This window comes from Alosa pseudoharengus, unplaced genomic scaffold (genome assembly GCF_046254945.1).
Source record: "Alosa pseudoharengus isolate Yale_2024_CS ecotype anadromous, Long Island Sound unplaced genomic scaffold, YU_APseudo_1.1 YU_APseudo_1.1_scf_12, whole genome shotgun sequence".
Taxonomy (NCBI): Eukaryota; Metazoa; Chordata; class Actinopteri; order Clupeiformes; family Clupeidae; genus Alosa; species Alosa pseudoharengus.
In genome coordinates, this window is record NW_027468587.1 from 10,561,596 (window position 1) to 10,579,427 (window position 17,832).

Sequence of the window (17,832 nt, forward strand, 5' to 3'; positions counted from 1 at the left end):
CACTTCCAACTTGACTGCACTCCGAGTGTTCATGCATCAGTATAGGCCTAATATAATGTGATAGCAGCGAGATTTTGGAATTCTACCTGGATACACAATTTTTTGATTGGCTGGTGAGTGGCTAGATAACGGTACTTATGTTATGATACTTAGGCTATAGATACTACAGTAGATACTAATCCACTCATATGCCTGCACCTAGTCCATTAATTAGATATGCAGACACCTTGGTGTCCCTAGTAATTTCTCTGAGTGAAAAATACAAGATCTGGTGTGTGAATGTAGCCTGACGTAGTCATACTCAATTCTAGTCAGAATATGAGTCTGATACTGCTCTATTAGGACGTAATTATGGGGCGTGTTTCAACCGATACAGGGGGGGAATGCCTCTGCACTCAATTGGATAGACATAACCAATCAGAGCAACAAAATAGCTTACCGTGAGGTGTAGGAAGAAAACAAATGAACCATCCTTCTTCTCCTATATCCCCTCCGTTTTTAAAAATAATTCTGTTGAACAGTGATATGCTACAAACATGTTAAACAGCTGGGAAAGGCTGTCGCAAATTCCTCGAACAGGTGGTCAATCAGAGATTTCAAACAAACGAGGGAACATGTCGCAATGCAACAGCGCTGTTTTCCCTTGATGAACGTGAAACCACGAGTTTTCCCACATCTCAACTTTGGCCAAAGTTTTCATATAAATAATAATCGTTTTCAGTGAACCTCATTAAATAATATGAATTTTCCGTATGGGGTCTTAAAAGCCATGTATCCTTCTAGCCACAGTGTTTTTGTTTCAAACATAAGCCTAATCTAAGCGTGCTCAGATGACGTGATAGACCAGGCGCTGTTGCTCACCTGTCCATCATCTTAAAGCCTGATTTGATTGGTCCGCCTGATATAGGGCGAGCATACTTCCACCACAATGGAGCAATGCCAGACCGAACTTCCCGAACTCAAATGTTGTGGGCGGGACTAAGTTCAGAATGGCACCCAGGCTAGTGTGAATGTGTGAACTGGTTAAAATGCTTTCTTGCTGCTTAAAATGGTTATCTTGAACTTTAAAACTTTCACGAGGAGCCATACACGGTGACAGGCCTGTCCACACATGTGTTACCAAGGTAACCCAAGATGTCCCTGCAATTCCACAGAAATCAGACCCCGTCCTAGTGAACACGAAGAAGGAATGTAAATATAGGCTAAAAGGTTGATGGTTTTATTTTCCTATGTACAGTGGAATAGCTGCTGGACCTGATATCATTTATGAATGTTACCTTTTTGATGTCCTGTTTTTGTTTGTTTGTTTGTTTTGTTTTTTAACACACAAAACTTTTTGTTGCATTTATGATAACAAACTGTATCACTGCCCAGAAGAAAGACCTCAACCGCAGCTAATTTTGGTATGTATTGGGCGCTGAGAGTTTAATGTAGACAGACACAATGGGGCAGGAAGGCAGTTTGCAGCACCAGAGTGGGGCCGAGCGGATGCTGGGGGTATATGGGGCTTCCCGTAAGAGCGAGTGAGCGAGGGAGGGACTAAAAAAGAGAAAGAGAGAATGTGAAAGAGAGAGAAGGGGGGGGGGGTTAAAATCAGGGCTTAAAGGAAGAATACTCTTTGTCTAAGGACCAAGAAATACTTATGTTTTAACTTGATTATGTCTAAGCTTCACATGAGTATGTAGGAGGGGTCATGCACAGTGTACAGAGCCCATATCAGATCAGATCAGTGCCAAAAGAGAAGTGAAAACTGAGAAGCTTCTCTGGTCGTGGGAGGGACGTGTTACGTCTGACGTAAGATCCGCAAACTTGCCCCGAAATCAAAGGCAGAAACATTTTCAAATACCATTAAAGAAGGCTGAGTTAAAGGGCATCACTCTGTGGCACAACTCTTGTACCGAATCTGTGGAGATCTCTTGTACTGGACAGGGGCTCGTAGAGAGCAAAGAAAATCTTTGTGGAGATACACAGACTGAGAGTTAGTGAACTTTCATCGGAGTAAACCTCTCTACTTTTCACTGGCTTCGACGTCTTCTACCAGTCTACTGTTGCTCAGCTGTCAACATGGTTTGCTCTAAAAAATGCCCTAAAGGTACATTTATGTTATGACCATGTTGTTTGAGACTATGATACTGCAAAATGTGATGATTTTCTTTTCAATTCTGGTCATAAATGTGTGGGAATGAATTATTCAAATGCATTATCTGTTATGTTTAATCTAAGAAAAGACTTCTGGCAATTTAAGATATATAAGGTTTGTATTTGTGTGTAGAGACATAATGCGAAGCTCTTTGTCTCAGTATCTTAGGTGTAGCTATACTCTGAATGCTGCATCTGATTATCTTCTGGTGTAAAATATATATTCCTCAGTAGTTGGTTTAAGCTTTGGTCTGATTATTAGTTTGTTATTGTTTTCTGTTGTGATTTGTGATTGCTGCTATTGTTGTGGCTTTAATTTAATTATTTTTCTACCTGTCCCATGTGTATTTGTAGTTGGATGCATGTCGTTTAATGTTCTTCATGGTCTTCAACAAACAAAAACTTGCTATCATTCTAAAATTCACTCCTCTTAACGGCAGGATTGCTATCACAGCCAACCTACACATTTTTTCGTTTGTAGAAATCAGTGGAAATATATCACACATTTTCTGTTGAAGCTGATTGTTGGAATCATTACATAATGAATCACCTGGTTCCATAGGATAAGATAATCACGAAAGAAAAACATGCTACTCATTCCTGTCCTTCGTATGTGTCATTCTCAGTGTCCTCATGTCTCAGATACAGACAGGTGGCACACATTTCCCTTCTGAAATATACCTAATTAAGGACAATAGTTACTTATACACTGTGGGACAAGATTAGGACACTCAACATAACCTATTCAAGTCATTTTGTTGGTTTGACTTTGAGTTTAGTTATGTGAATTTGCTGTGTCAATTTAAATGAACATAAATGTGACTCTGCTCCTTTACAGAACGTTACTCAATCAGAATGACAAGACAAGGCTTGGCTTGGTTGTGTTAACTGCGCTCATTCGTTTTTACAGTAGCTGCAGTATATACTCAGTATAGACCCTTTCAACAATAAAAACAAAAACAATGCTTGAACGTTCTATTTGGGCCCCAACATACTTCCTCTGCATTAAGATAACATATGGAATGTTAAAAAGGAAGTCTTGTGGGGCCAACTATGATGCTGATAATGGAACTCTCTTGAAAGGGTACAACTGAGGAATGCATAATGCAAGACGTGTCTGATTAATGTTCACATACCCAGGTGGAGGGGGTTAGGAGGGAGGGCCGGGGATATCTGGTGAAGTTCCCAGGAGGTTCACAATTCTTTTTTAAACTGAGCAAAAAAAGAATCAGTGTTATGGGGGGGGGGGGGGGACACAGACGCTGCAGAGTGACACAGACGTGTGTTAATGTGGTGGGAGAGGTGTTAAAACTTTCCACAATTACAGTGTTAAGCATGGAAATCCCCCCACAACCTTGGCATTGACTATTCAGCACTATAAGTGTATGGTAGTTTACTGTAAATAGTAGCTAAGCTGGTGGCTAAGCTTTGAATTAGCTGTGAATGCCTGTAAATTCACACATCTGGTGTGGGTATCTGCTAGGCACCCATGGGATTTGTATGTGAAGTCTGTAGAGAGCATGGGGACTCAGAACAGTCAGTGACAATTCATAATTTCTTCCTCTTTCTCTCCACCAGGTCAATACATGCCAACATCATCTACCTGTGAGTGTAAAACCTGTCCTGATGGTCAGTTCACCGCAGAAGAAAACAGCTTTCCTAAATGCAGAACATGTGAAGTCTGCAACAAAAGTAACTACTCACACACACACACACACATATAAACGAATGCAGGCATGCACACATGCACGACACACATACAGTATACTGACACCCACACTCTCTGTCTACCATTTTCAGTCACACACTCTGTCAACCATTCCACCCCTCCTTCAAATTCAACCTTTCTCTCTTGTCTCATCTCACAGAGGACTTCAAGCAGGCAAACAGTACGTGTAAGGCAGACAGAGATACCCACTGTGTGTGCCTGGAGAAATACTACTGCACAGACTCCAATCCAGAAATCAGCTGCACACACTGCGTAGCGCGTCTTCAATGTGACCCTGGGGAGGGTGCAGTCAACTATGGTAAGCATCTGATGCAAACCCAGGAAACCTCTTCCTTATCTATTCCTCCTGAATACAACTGAGCTCAATTTCACATCAATGTAACATTTAGGAAATTTTCTCATATTTGTTTTTTATTTCGTCTCCAAAGAAATAGCCTATCCTTCCTCATGTCTAAGCCCAAGTCCAAGTCACATTCAACTTAAGATCTCTTTTGGTCCTTATTTCTCTTAAAGGGGGGTTAGAAGGAACAAGGCAGAACTCAGTAGGATAATCTTTCTGAAAATAATTGTGAGACAAATACAAGCAGCAATATTGTAGCAGACATATTTTCATACATACATTTTAACACATACAATTAAGTAGGCCTGACAAGCAGGTAATTAGGAATGCTATCACTGGTTTTCCCTACAGCTAACGGGAATATTCAGGGTAGTTAGCAATGCTACCATCAGTTTTTCCTACAGCTGACTGAATATTCTGTATTTCAGGAGCTCCAGGAAACACCATCTGCGAACCTTGTCCCGAGGGATTCTTTAGCAATGTCAAAACCTATAAACCCTGTTTTCCGCACACCAAGTAAGTTGGCATACAGCATGCGCACGCACGCACACGCACACACACACACACACACACACACACACTTGTTTCCATCATAACATCAAAAGCAAAATGCTGTGAGCATCCTCAAAATATAGTCTCCCGAATTCATTGTAGTAGTAGTTTCTACATTACTACATTTGCGGTTGTAGTTGCAGTTTCTGCAGTTTCATTACCAATATTTTTACTCCGGAAGCCTGACACAAAGCCTGAAGATACACTATGCAGAACAGCATCACCATGAGGTGGCTTAAAGTAACAGCAACGAAGGCAACATCTCTGTACTCTGGATAAAAGTAACCAATGTGGCTAACAAGCAAATTAAATGGAGTCATTCAGTGATAAGATGCAGCTTACTGATTGCCTTGAGAGACGATGTTGATAAGAGCACAGCTTAAATCCAGTGAAGCTCAACTCTACCTTACTGCCAGTGCAATCTGGGACTGACATTGTCCATCTCAAAGTAGCCTAAGTTATTTGAGATATGGGCAATTCCATGCAACACTGTCACATCCATTACGCAAACACAATGCCGTGGCATTTAGCTGGCGTTATGGACGTGACAGTTTTGCATGGAATTGGCCATATGTTGCAAAAAGTAGTTATAGCCTACTCATAATTTGATACATTTTACACTTCATTCAGGCTTACTTTTCAGGATTTGGTTTTGGAGTCATCAGCGACCAAAAAAAAGCTCAGAGACTAAACTACCATAGCCTACTTACTTAACACTATACTCCTGGGTGAATTCACGAAAGTGTTCTCCCAAAGCATTTTAAACAAACCTGTATTTAATGCATCTTTTAACAGTGACGCTTGTCTCAGAGCATTTTACACACATGACTATCCCTGAATATGCACAGGCAACTCAACTCATCAAGCTTTTGTCAAGGGCACTTAACAGTAGTCACCGTGACAGTGCACAGAACCAGGTCAGAAAAGGCCCCTCAGCCTAGAGTTTCTTACAATGCTGAAGAGGAAGTGTCCTTGTCTTGAATGTGATCACATCCGGCACACAGACACAGCCAAACTCGTTGATTATGATTAAGATTATATTCATAATCAACCATTCTCTCTCTCTCTCTCTCTCTCTCTCTCTCTCTCTCACTCACTCACTGTCATACACACTCACTCCCACAACAGGATGTTTCCAGGTGTCAGAGCGTTTCACTTTGATGACAGACAATCACGTTTATATTCACCCACAGTCACCTATGAGTCACGCCGTCTTTCTGAACATGAAGGATGGGTGTAGGAAAGGAAATTATTTGAGAAAATGGAAGAAAAAGAAAGTGTTATTTAATATATAAAAAATAAATAAAAATATTTATGAATCAATACAGCAAAGGGATTCATGAAATGGGTACAGCAAAAGACTGGGATGAGTTCCATTTCAGAAGCTTAAGTGTAGGTAACTCCCTAGGTAACAATTTATGGATGCCGTGGAAACTTCCAGAAGGTGTGGGTTCACATTAACCCAGAATGTTTGGTGACATGCATAGAGTACATATTTGTGTCTGTATCAGATATTGTAGATTTACCTCCCCATGACATAATATAGTGTCTGTGTCATTTTCACACCAACCACCCACCAACCAATGGGGAACCAACTCTTTCATCAGGTGTTGATATTCTTAAGCTCTGACATTTCCCCCAGGCGTGCATTTCCTGAAGCAGTAGCCTATCTGACACCAAACCAATTCTCTACTGAAATCCAAGGAGTATTATCAGTGGTGAAATGAAGCTTAAATTGGTACTCTTAAAGAATCTTTTTTTTTTAAGTAGGCTACAGAAAACACATCTTTCTTGTAGAAACAGATTATTTTCTACTCAATTAAAAAATATACGTATCTGTGTCATTTACAGTTTTTTCTGATTGCTTAAGCACATTTTTTGTAACTATTGGCTATTTTTGCAAAACTACAGAGAAATAAGAAAACCTTTCACCAAATCAGCAAAACATTGTAGTTCACTTGCAAAGCTAATAAACCATGCTTGACTCTTCACACCTTCGTCAAAATGGTATTTTCGTATCAAACAGTTAACACAAGCCATCATATTAATAAGCACACAATGCGCCATCTACACACTGATGGTATGAATGAAAAACACATCTGGCTTTTGTCAGTTTGAGGTCATACTTTTTAGCCATAGTTCTGTAAACATACAGGGATCCAAACATCAAGTATTGGGTTTTATTTACACACATCAAAACAAACACAAGTGTTTTTTTCCAAGTAAAAAAAAAAATAGTAATTTCACGGAGGCAAAAAAAAATCAGCCTACATCGTGTCGTCATCACATGCAATGCCCTCTAGCCACCGGGTAAAATATCTTCTGGAATGCCGTATCCAGGCCTGACATGATGCCTGGTCAATATCCCCACATGCCTCCTCCATTGCCTGTAAAAGGGCTATGCGTTGATGGGAATGACGGTCACAGACCTTCCAGCGCCAGGCAGAGAAGAACTCTTCAATTGGATTCAAGAATGGAGAGTATGGGGGGAGGTTGAGTACAGTGAAGAGTGGGTGTTCTGTAAACCAGTTGCGGACCAAAGCTGCCCTATGGAAACTAACATTGTCCCATATGATGACGTATCTGGTCTGCTCTGGCCTCTGAACATTAGTGATCATGTCATGTAGGAGGTTATGTCAGGTGTCTAGGAATGTAATAATGTGTGCAGTGTTATATGGACCTATAGGGTCGCATGATGGTGAACAACACCATTTTGACTTATAGCTGCATACATAGTTATGTTACCACCACGTTATCCTGGGACTTTGACTATGGCACGGTATCCAGTAATGTTCCTGCCACGTCTCCTTGTTTTAGTGAAGTTACTGTAAAACCTGCCTTATCCACAAAAAGCTGCTCATGACCCATGGCATCTGCCTCTAGCTCCATCACTCTCTGGACAAGACAAAACAAATGCAGCACCGCAGGCCCATGCACAGCACTACAGTATGCACTTCAGTAAGATACTATGGCTTACCTAGTCATATCGCAGTTGTTTTACACGTTCACTGTTTCTTTCAAAGGGGACTCTGTAGATTTGTTTCATTCAGATTCTGTTGCGGGCAAGTACACAACATAATAGAGAAATGCTCACATTGTGTATGTTTTGGAAGGTGGTGTCATCCTCAATTATGCGCTGCTGTATTTCTCGCAGCCTTATGGAATTATTTGCAATTTGCTTATGTATAGTGCTGATTGCAAAGTGAACTAATTATCTAAACATACATTTTCTCGTATTTGAAATGTGGTTTACGAATGCCCAGAGCCGTTTATTGGGCGCTACGAATGTCTATCAAATGCGTCTGTACGTAGCTCATTTTAGCTTCGGTGTGTCGTCATCGTCTTGCTGCCCTCCCTCCGTTCTGTGATTGGTCCCCTAACTGAGGCGAAAATTTGCTCCATGGAATCCAGGCTGCCTAGCAGCGTGAATAAAATCGCACGCGTAAGGCAGCATGGGAAAACCCAGGCTAGTAAATTGTACCTTTTGTACAGTTTTGCAAACTGAGTGCAAAGCAGTGTTTGTGCTTTTAGTTTAGCAAACTCAGTAGTAGTTTTGCTATAAATATTACAGTTTTTTCTGAATGCTTAAACACAACTGTGATCCTTATAGCACAATTTCTAAAACTATTAAAACCACTCACTGAGTTCGCAAAACTAAAAACACAAACACTGCAGTGCTTTGCATTTTTGTAACACACTCTTTGCACAACTGTAGGCACAATTCACTGCACAGCACTCTTTTTGTGGAACTAAGAACAATTCATGCTTTACACTCAATTTCCAAATGATCAACACACTCCTAGCAAATCTATACACATGTATGGCTAAAAGTAAAGTCTTAAGTTGCCAACTCTCTGGCACACTTTCTCATGTGAAAACTGTTTTAGATAATTAGTTCACTTTGCAATCAGCCTAAGCACTATAAATAAGCCACAGGTAATGTATAATGGGTACAATAGAGGGAGCAGGAAGAGTGAGAAAAGTAAGAATTAGAGGAGGCTGAAGAATAGGACGTGGAGGTGAAGAAGTAGAAATTGTGCTATAAGAATCACGGTTAGGGTTTAAGCATTCAGAAAAAACTGTAATACTGACCCTAAGCGCAGCTATTGCATGTCTGTTATTTGGCTCATTCAACTTCGTGCCGCGCTGCGCAGATCTGGCTGAGTGTGAGGCATGCTACACTTAATCCAACTCATGTTTGCATTACAGTTTTTTCACAATTGCCAAAACACATTTTCTTGAAACTTGCCACCCTTTTCTCAAAATTATAAACACAAATCCCAAATCTCAACTTACAGTTTTTTACAATTGTTTACACACATTTTCAAAACTCTGTGTCTATTTTTCAAAACTCCACACACAAAACCCACAACTGCTCACACAAAATGCAAAATGCCTCAAATCTCCAGCAAAATGACACACAACATTCAAAATGTCAAAAACACATGTTTAAAGCAAACATTCGCCTCACATTACAAACACTTTTGTCATAATATGACATTTTGGATACATCATGTACACACTGTTGCTCAAAACCTAAAGCTCTTCTGTCTTAGGCTTTCTATATGTATTTCCATACAAGAGTGAAAGTTACGGTATCAACAAAGAGAAGTTGAAATACACAGTAAAAATGCAAGCAATATTGAAACCAAAAATAGTGATTTTTCCCAAATAATTTGCTGTTGTGAATACAGTATTTTACAGCAAACAAGAAAAAAAGCAAAGAATACAGTGACCACCAGATGTACATGGAGTTTTGAAAACACTGATTTTTTTTTTCTTCTAAAGACAAGTGTGTGTGTGTGTGTGTGTGTGGGGGAGGTGGGAGGGGGGTCGTGTACAGTATGTATTCATAGGCCTATAGACCCTTTCAACTGCAGAAACAAACAATTCTACAGTAAGCGTTCCTAAGGCATTTCTGGAGGCACAGAAAAATGTATTGCGCTAATGGTACTGTAACATGGGGACAAACAAAAATAGAGTAAAAAGACAAATTTTACATAAAGTCAACTTTTTGTACAACATTACTGTAAGCTAAAGTCCGATTACTGTATTTTCTCTATTTTTACAGTTTTTTACAATTGTTTACACACGTTTTCAAAACTCTGTGTCTATTTTTCAAAACTTCACACACAAAACCCACAACTGCTCACAAAAAATGCAAAATGCCCCAAATCTCCAGCAAAATGACACACAACATTCAAAATGTCAAAAACACATGTTTAAAGCAAACATTCGCCTCACATTACAAACACTTTTGTCATAATATGACATTTTGGATACATCATGTACACACTGTTGCTCAAAACCTAAAGCTCTTCTGTCTTTGGCTTTCTATATGTATTTCCATACAAGAGTGAAAGTTACGGTATCAACAAAGAGAAGTTGAAATACACAGTAAAAATGCAAGCAATATTGAAACCAAAAATAGTGATTTTTCCCAAATAATTTGCTGTTGTGAATACAGTATTTTACAGCAAACAAGAAAAAAAGCAAAGAAGAATACAGTGACCACAAGATGTACATGGAGTTTTGAAAACACTGATTTAGTTTTTTTCTAAAGACAAGTGTGTGTGTGTGTGTGTGTGTGTGGGGGGGGGGGGGTCGTGTACAGTATGTATTCATAGGCCTATAGACCCTTTCAACTGCAGAAGCAAACAATTCTACAGTAAGCGTTCCTAAGGCATTTCTGGAGGCACAGAAAAATGTATTGACCTAATGGTACTGTAACATGGGGACAAACAAAAATAGAGTAAAAAGACAAATTTTACATAAAGTCAACTTTTTGTAGAACATTACTGTAAGCTAAAGTCCGATTACTGTAATTTTCAAAGTATCTGCATTGGTTCTGAATATTTCAACCGGAAATCCTCTAGGAGCAGATTGAAAGGGTCTATACCTATATAGAGAGTATATCTATTCATAGACCTATACTAAGGCAATGATTGGATGGTGTTCAGTAAAGTAAAGAGTGTTTGCACATGTGAAGAGAAAGAGTGAAGCACTGGTGATTTAGTGTGGCATTTTGATGGGTTGTGTTTGAAGAACGAAATCAAGTTACTTCCTGTTAGATTTTTGTGTGTTAGGTAGAAAATTGTGTTTGGTGTTTTGCAAAATGTGTTTTAGTCAATTGAAAACTGAGTCAAACACTGAGAATTAGTATATGGTTTTGCAGATTTGGTGTCGGGTTATGATGTTTGGAGGACATGTTTAGAAAATTGTGTGACAAGCAAAGATTTTGTGTGTAAGCAGTTGAAAAAAACTGTAAAGTATCTGCATTGGTTCTGAATATTTCAACCGGAAATCCTCTAGGAGCAGATTGAAAGGGTCTATACCTATATAGAGAGTATATCTATTCATAGACCTATACTAAGGCAATGATTGGATGGTGTTCAGTAAAGTAAAGAGTGTTTGCACATGTGAAGAGAAAGAGTGAAGCACTGGTGATTTAGTGTGGCATTTTGATGGGTTGTGTTTGAAGAACGAAATCAAGTTACTTCCTGTTAGATTTTTGTGTGTAGAAAATTGTGTGTGGTGTTTTGCAAAATGTGTTTTAATCAATTGAAAACTGAGTCAAACATTGAGAATTAGTGTATGGTTTTGCAGATTTGGTGTCGGGTTATGATGTTTAGAGGACATGTTTAGAAAATTGTGTGACAAGCAAAGATTTAGTGTGTAAGCAGTTGAAAAAAACTGTAAATACACCCAAACCTTTGCCAACCTCTGCAAAACTGAGCAATCGCCTCACAACAGTTGTACCTGTGTTTTAAAACCAAACACCGTCTTCAGATCATCTCACAAAGCAGTCAAAATAAAAACACTACTGAGCAGTCATTAGACACTACATCAAAAAAGGGAAAACACTGTGTTCAGGGTAGCTCATATAGCTCCAAGCTTGTACAACATTTACTGTAATTCCAGTAAACATAAAGTATTGAGAATGGGTGTTTGTGTTTACAGTTTTGAGAAAAGGGTGGGAGATTTCAAGAAATGTGTTTCAGCAATTGTGAAAAAACGTATACCAGAAAAGACAGGCATTTTAGTACTGTAAATGAGAAGTACATTGTAGTCTACAGCCAATGTACTTTAAAGGCCTCACAGAGGGTTTCTGTCCATTGTTGATATGAACCTGCACTCTTCAGCAACCTGTTTACACTCTGAACTAGCTTATATTGGTCAATTCTGATCAATTTTGAGTAGTTTAACGTATGACATCTGTGCTCTATTTGTGTTTACCTTTTGCCACTTGGGGTTACCATTATGCATCACAAGTGCATCACAATGCAAAATGTGTTTTACTGCATGAGAATGTGTTTAGAGTTTTGCAAAAGGAGTCTATGAGATCTGCAAATTGTGATTCATATGTGAAAACTGTTTAAGGTTTTGCCAAAAGGGGGATCAATTCAAGAAATGTGTTCAGGCAACTGAGAATTGGGTTCAGAGAATGGAGTTTAGTGTTTTAGCAATTGTGAAAAACTATAAGCAAAAGTCCAGCATGCTTCAGATCTGTGGCTACAACTGTGTCTAGAACTACAGGTAATCCCACATGATGTTGTAGGGCGTATTCTTAACACTTTCACTAGAACGTTTACTAGAACACTTTACTTTTACTAGAACACAAATTCAGAACACTTTTACCAGAACAGAGTGGAGCTGGTGAAATGGTGGAGATGGTGAAATATTATGATGTCTGACTAACTATTTTGTTTGTTTGTTTATTGCCCAGCTGTACTGCATTAGGGCGGGAAGTCAAGGTGGCTGGTACCCCAAATTCAGACGCAGTGTGTGGCAATCACATGTGTGCCCACCCTGGTAAGTCATCTACTGGGTACTTTCGCCATTATTAGCAGTGCACCATCCCAGTGCCCACATTTGAGGAAAATAATTGTGTCTCCTTGATCATTGAATGTAGATGGCATCTGAAATCATTTAACCAGATTCCAGTTAAAGCAATGCAGACACCTTTGTGACAAAAGCTTTGTCTTTGTCATTTGACATCACAGCCCACTATTGGATGCTACCCGCGGGCTTGTGGTTGGGGCTAATCGTTTCTGTCATCATCGCCATCATCGCAGCCTACGTTTACTGGAAGGTGAAGCGCCAATCAAAACGCCCGGGTGAGTGTGACAGCTGCACAGCGTGTTCTGGAATAGTGTCAGCAAGAGAGAGCGAATCAAGGTCAGCTGGCCACAGCGGAAGGCCTTATGCTCACACCTACATCCCCACATCCTTGCATGTACTCACCAGATCAAAGCAATATTTACAGACTGCTTGCAACACAGAGAACAGATCTACGCAGGGCGAGGGAAATTCTCCATTCCCAAGAATTTCACTCTGTCTCTCTCCCCACACTCTACAGATACAGTAGGGTTTTCAATTCATAGAAAACAGTTCACCACTCTCCACAAGATGACACCGTTAGTCTCCTCCCTTTTAGCAGATGGGGTTCAACAGTTTTTCTATTCAATAGATTAGTGAAGTGTGTCATGGACATGAGTGAGAGAAAGAGATGGAGAGCTGCTTCGAGGAATGACCTCAAGTCAAACACGAACATGAGTCCCCAGCTGTGGATTTAACCCTCTGCATGACGGTCAAAAATGACCCGTCTTCACTAATCTCCTGTAATAAAGCAGCTCTGTTGAAAAAAAATAAATAAATAATATTTTGTAAGGATAGCCATAAACATACGTATATCTGGGTTTCCCCTCTTTTCTGTGTAAAATTACTACATTTAGTCCATGGACAACATTGAGAAATTCCTCCACAAAAATTCTAGTTTGTTTCAGTTCAGTCAGTAGCACATTTTATAGCAAAATTGAATTGTGTGTATGAGTGTAGATGTGTGTTTGAAGGTGTGTGAATGTGCGTGTGGGGGTCTGTAAATGTATATGTGTATTTGAGTATTCATGTGTTTTGTGTTTTTTATGGTTATATAAACAATATATTATAAGTTACAAATTATTATAAGTTATATATTTATTTGTGGTATGTAAGTCATCTTTCAACTGCAGGGTCAAAAATATATTTTCACCCTCAACAAAGCCTTACTTCTATGAACAAAACCAATCTTTGACTTTTTTTATGGACACATAGAAAATGTCATCAATTTTCAAGTTATTCAGGGGGTTTCTGCTATGCTGTTAAATATAGTAGCGGGTCAATTTTGACCCCTAAGACAACACAATGGTTAAAAAGAGGACTGGCTTAAAGAAACCTGGCGTGTTAGAAGTGAAAAGTGGCATGTTTAGACATTCAAACAGAGGAAACTGTGTTGGCACATTGACCTCCAACCAAACTCCAGGATTGTGGCTGGAAATATAGAATATACAAAGATGACCCCCTTACTCCCCCATGTTCACTTAGTTAAAGCATGGGAACTAACTGCCACACACACACACACACACACACACACACACACACACCACGCATCCCAGCAGTGTCTGTTCAAAGGTGCACTGATGTACAACAACACAGCATTTATCTTCAATCAGTGTGAAGTGAGCTGCAGATGTGAAAGATGCAGTGCGTCACACAGCGCAGCAGACGTGCTCATCATGTCCATCTCCGATGCACGCCTCACCACATCCTCATCCTCCAGCAGCCCACACACACACACACTCACACACACTCACATGCAATGCAGAGAAGCAAAGAAGCCCTATGCTGCACAAATAGCCCAACACAGGCAAGCTCAGAAGCTTTCAATTGCAGTAGCTTCCTTGCATCTGTCTCGCTGTCTGTCTATCTGTCTCTGCTCAGCTTATTTTCGTCTCTGCCTTTTAGAGCAATGGTTAAAGTTAGACCAGGTTGATTGTTGATATTTCAGGCACCTGGTTTAGTGACAAAGCTGTGTAAGTTAACTCATAGTAAGAGATAAAACCTCTTAAAAGGGTTCATTTACCCAGATTTACCACTAAACTACACACTTGTAATACCCACCAGACTAGCCACTCATTGGCATTCATCATTTGTAATTGTGTTTTACACAATGGCACAAACACACTCAGTGATAAGCATGCTCTAAGGACACTGACCTTGTGGCTTTGGCCTCACTTTCAATGCGCTCTACACCACAGGAAATACCGACGAGCACATAAATAACGCCTGTTGCTCTCATGGTGTCCGTCTCCAGATATGTTTGAGAATCATTCAAGCTATAGAGGGTATGCTACAAATCGAAGATAGTGGTACAGGTATGTTGACCTTAAAGCTTGAAGTGCATTAAAATTTGAGTTTTGTTCCTAGTAAGCTTTTTTTTCTTTGAACTTCGTCGAACACTTCAATTGTTCACTTTCAACTGCAAACAAAATGCCAAGAAACAGGGCAATTGCCACAAACCTTTGCCTCTCTTTGCTGAGTTTGAACACACCTCTGGCTTATGGCTCAGTGCCCCACTCATCTTATTCCGTATAGTTCTAGTCTAGAGCTTCTCAACCGTTTTGGGGCTATGGCACACCGAAGGTCAAACTAAAACACCAAGCCACACGAACCACTGCCCTAGTCATCACTCATCACGTCACTGTTGTGAAAACTACTGGCTCTACACGTCATGGGTATGCCAGTGTGGCAGGTGCATACCTATCACAAATGAAATGAATCACCCTGCTGACTTCTTTACCCCCCCCCCCCTAATATTTTTAGACATGATAATCCCCCACCCACTACGTTCTGGTATTTCTTCTTTCTCTAACTTGGTTGTTTTTGTTTGTTGATTTTAGATAGTGCTTCAGAGGACCTCATCGTGAGGTTTTCTCCTGTGCGGGCCCCTGACATATTGCCGCCACCCAACGAACTTTACAAGAATGAATGCAACGAGGCTCAACCACTCAACCACGGTGCGGGTAAGAATCCAATGAGAGAAGAATCGTCTACATTCTACAAATTCCTGACCATCGCAGAATGAGCGTGCTGGAACTCTCCTGCAGCTAAGTGGAGCCAGACCACCAAAACCAGTCACGATTACACATCATCACTCATGGATTAAACTAGAATGTTTTAATGTCGAGATTCTTTATCTTGATCTAAATCACTTCAAACAAATAGTCTCCTAGACACTAGGAGTCCTCTAGAAATTCAACTGAAGTAAAATGGTGCTTGTATGGTTGGTTCCCTGCCTCGCTGCTACTCCTGTAATCAGTAGTGATTTCAACTTCTCCTTTCATTGTTAAAGGTCGTCATGATAGTTAGCGCTAAATTTAGACCCAAAAACAAGATGTGTGTTTAGGATCTGATCTATGAGATGCAAAGTGCTTTGATAAAATTTCAGCTGTTATTGGCTATAAACAAAGTCCTTTTAGGCAAGTCCCCCCACTAAGCGTCCATTTTGCAATGCACTTTGGGAAGTTGTTTTCCTATTCAAGTAAATGGGAGGCATACAGGCATACAATTGGGGCAGCTGTGGCCTACTGGTTAGTGCTTCGGACTTGTAACCGGAGGGTTGCCGGTTCAAACCCTGACCAGTAGGCACGACTGAAGTGCCCTTGAGCAAGGTACCTAACCCCTCACTGATCCCCGAGCACCGCTGTTGTTGCAGGCAGCTCACTGCGCCAGGATTAGTGTGTGCTTCACCTCACTGTGTGCTGAGTGTGTTTCACTAATTCATGGATTGGGATAAATGCAGAGACCAAATTTCCCTCACGGGATCAAAAGAGTATATTTACTTATACTACTTATACAGGAATGGGTGGGATATGTGTAGACATCTGCCATATTGGCGTTACGAACTAAATCTATGGAAGATTCCTTGAATGCTGTCTCCTATAAACCAGTAGAAACTGAGGGCATCTTCTCTTGTCTTGTTGCAGTGGAGACCAGCTCAATCTCTTGTGACTGCACCGTGGAATGTGATGGCCCTGCATCGCCCATGATGACATCACCAACCTCCCCAATGAGACTCACCCCATTGGCTGCCACCTGCGGAGCAGCAGGGGACAGCATTGTTTCCAACGTCTGTCCATCAGAGCCACAGGAAGATGAGTGGACTGGAGCCTAACCGCTGGCAGACAGGGCCCGCTCCCCCCCCCCCTCACCCCCTGCCCCAGCCTTCACACTAACCCGACCAGCTGTGGAGCACTCGCTCACTAATATGTGTGTTCATGTTATTAACATGGGCATGCCAGTGGATTAACATTTTCTCCTCAGTTGAATGAAGGATAAAGGACGTAGCATTTCTGGGTTAAAGCTGAGACTGTATGGAGGACGCCTTTGGCTAACTGGACATGTCATGACACTGGCCCTAGAACCATGGACACAGAGGATTGATGGAGGAAGTGCACCTGCTCAGTGCTAGAAAGGGACAGACTATTAGACGGGGTGCAGCAGACAACACAAAATAGCGCAATGAACTGCTGAGTCAAATCACTTCTCTGACCAGAGGAAGTGTCCATGTGTGTATTTATATCAGCAACTGCAAATGTTCCTGTTTTTTCCCATACTGTGTTTTCTCTGTGTATGTTTTATACGTGATTTTTTTTAATAAACCTCTTAAATACCCCAGTATACAAAACTGAACTGCAACTGAAGTTGCAAAAGCCTTTGGCATATTTGATGAGACACAGGAAGAGGAAGTTGCCACATAGAGTACAGAATAGATCTGTGAAGTTTATCATAAGATACCGGATAATACCGGATCTCAAAGATGGAAGATTTTTTGTAGGCGAACTTCAGAGGTCAAAAGGTTCTATGCACGACTCACGACATTAAAACATTGGCAAATATGGCTTTTTCTATAGTAATTGTCTTCAGGACCTCGTCTCATGGTAATATAGACCGACTTGTGAAAATGTTGTGTGCCACTCTCTCCAGCAAACTGGAAAAGGGTTTAAAATGTTCTTAACATTAATCAAGTTACTGATGTTACTGAACTGGTTAGCTAACTTTAGCTATGTTGTTCAATTAGAAATATCCTACTATATTAAAACCAATTCTGTCCTTTGCTTTTAGTGTCAGCAGAGTGTGGGGTCAGTGTCTGTCTCCCCCTGGAGGTTAAAGAGTAAACTGTGGACTCTGGCCTGTCAGTTTTAATATAGTAGGCTTTGGGGTCAGTGTCTGTCTCCCCCTGGAGGTTAAAGAG

At 40.5% G+C, this 17,832-nt stretch overlaps 1 protein-coding gene across 1 annotated transcript; it reads left to right on the top strand.

Annotated features, from left to right (window-relative positions):
- The first annotated feature begins 1,634 nt into the window (after positions 1 to 1,634).
- LOC143118938 (tumor necrosis factor receptor superfamily member 5) lies at positions 1,635 to 17,255 on the top strand. Its single transcript, XM_076280103.1, has 8 exons — positions 1,635 to 2,092; positions 3,718 to 3,831; positions 4,008 to 4,166; positions 4,637 to 4,724; positions 12,487 to 12,572; positions 12,764 to 12,877; positions 15,479 to 15,601; positions 16,565 to 17,255. Exons 1-8 carry the CDS (start codon positions 2,065 to 2,067, stop codon positions 16,750 to 16,752), a joined length of 900 nt encoding a protein of 299 aa, XP_076136218.1. The 5' UTR covers positions 1,635 to 2,064; the 3' UTR covers positions 16,753 to 17,255.
- The last annotated feature ends 577 nt before the right edge of the window (positions 17,256 to 17,832 follow it).

What these genes read in the sequence shown, in the direction of transcription:
- LOC143118938 (XM_076280103.1), top strand. Translation starts at nt 2,065, where the DNA reads ATGGTTTGCTCTAAAAAATGCCCTAAAG. An exon ending in GGAGGGTGCAGTCAACTATG is followed by an intron (nt 4,167 to 4,636) that starts GTAAGCATCTGA and finishes TCTGTATTTCAG; the next exon opens with GAGCTCCAGGAAACACCATC. An exon ending in TCACATGTGTGCCCACCCTG is followed by an intron (nt 12,573 to 12,763) that starts GTAAGTCATCTA and finishes TTGACATCACAG; the next exon opens with CCCACTATTGGATGCTACCC.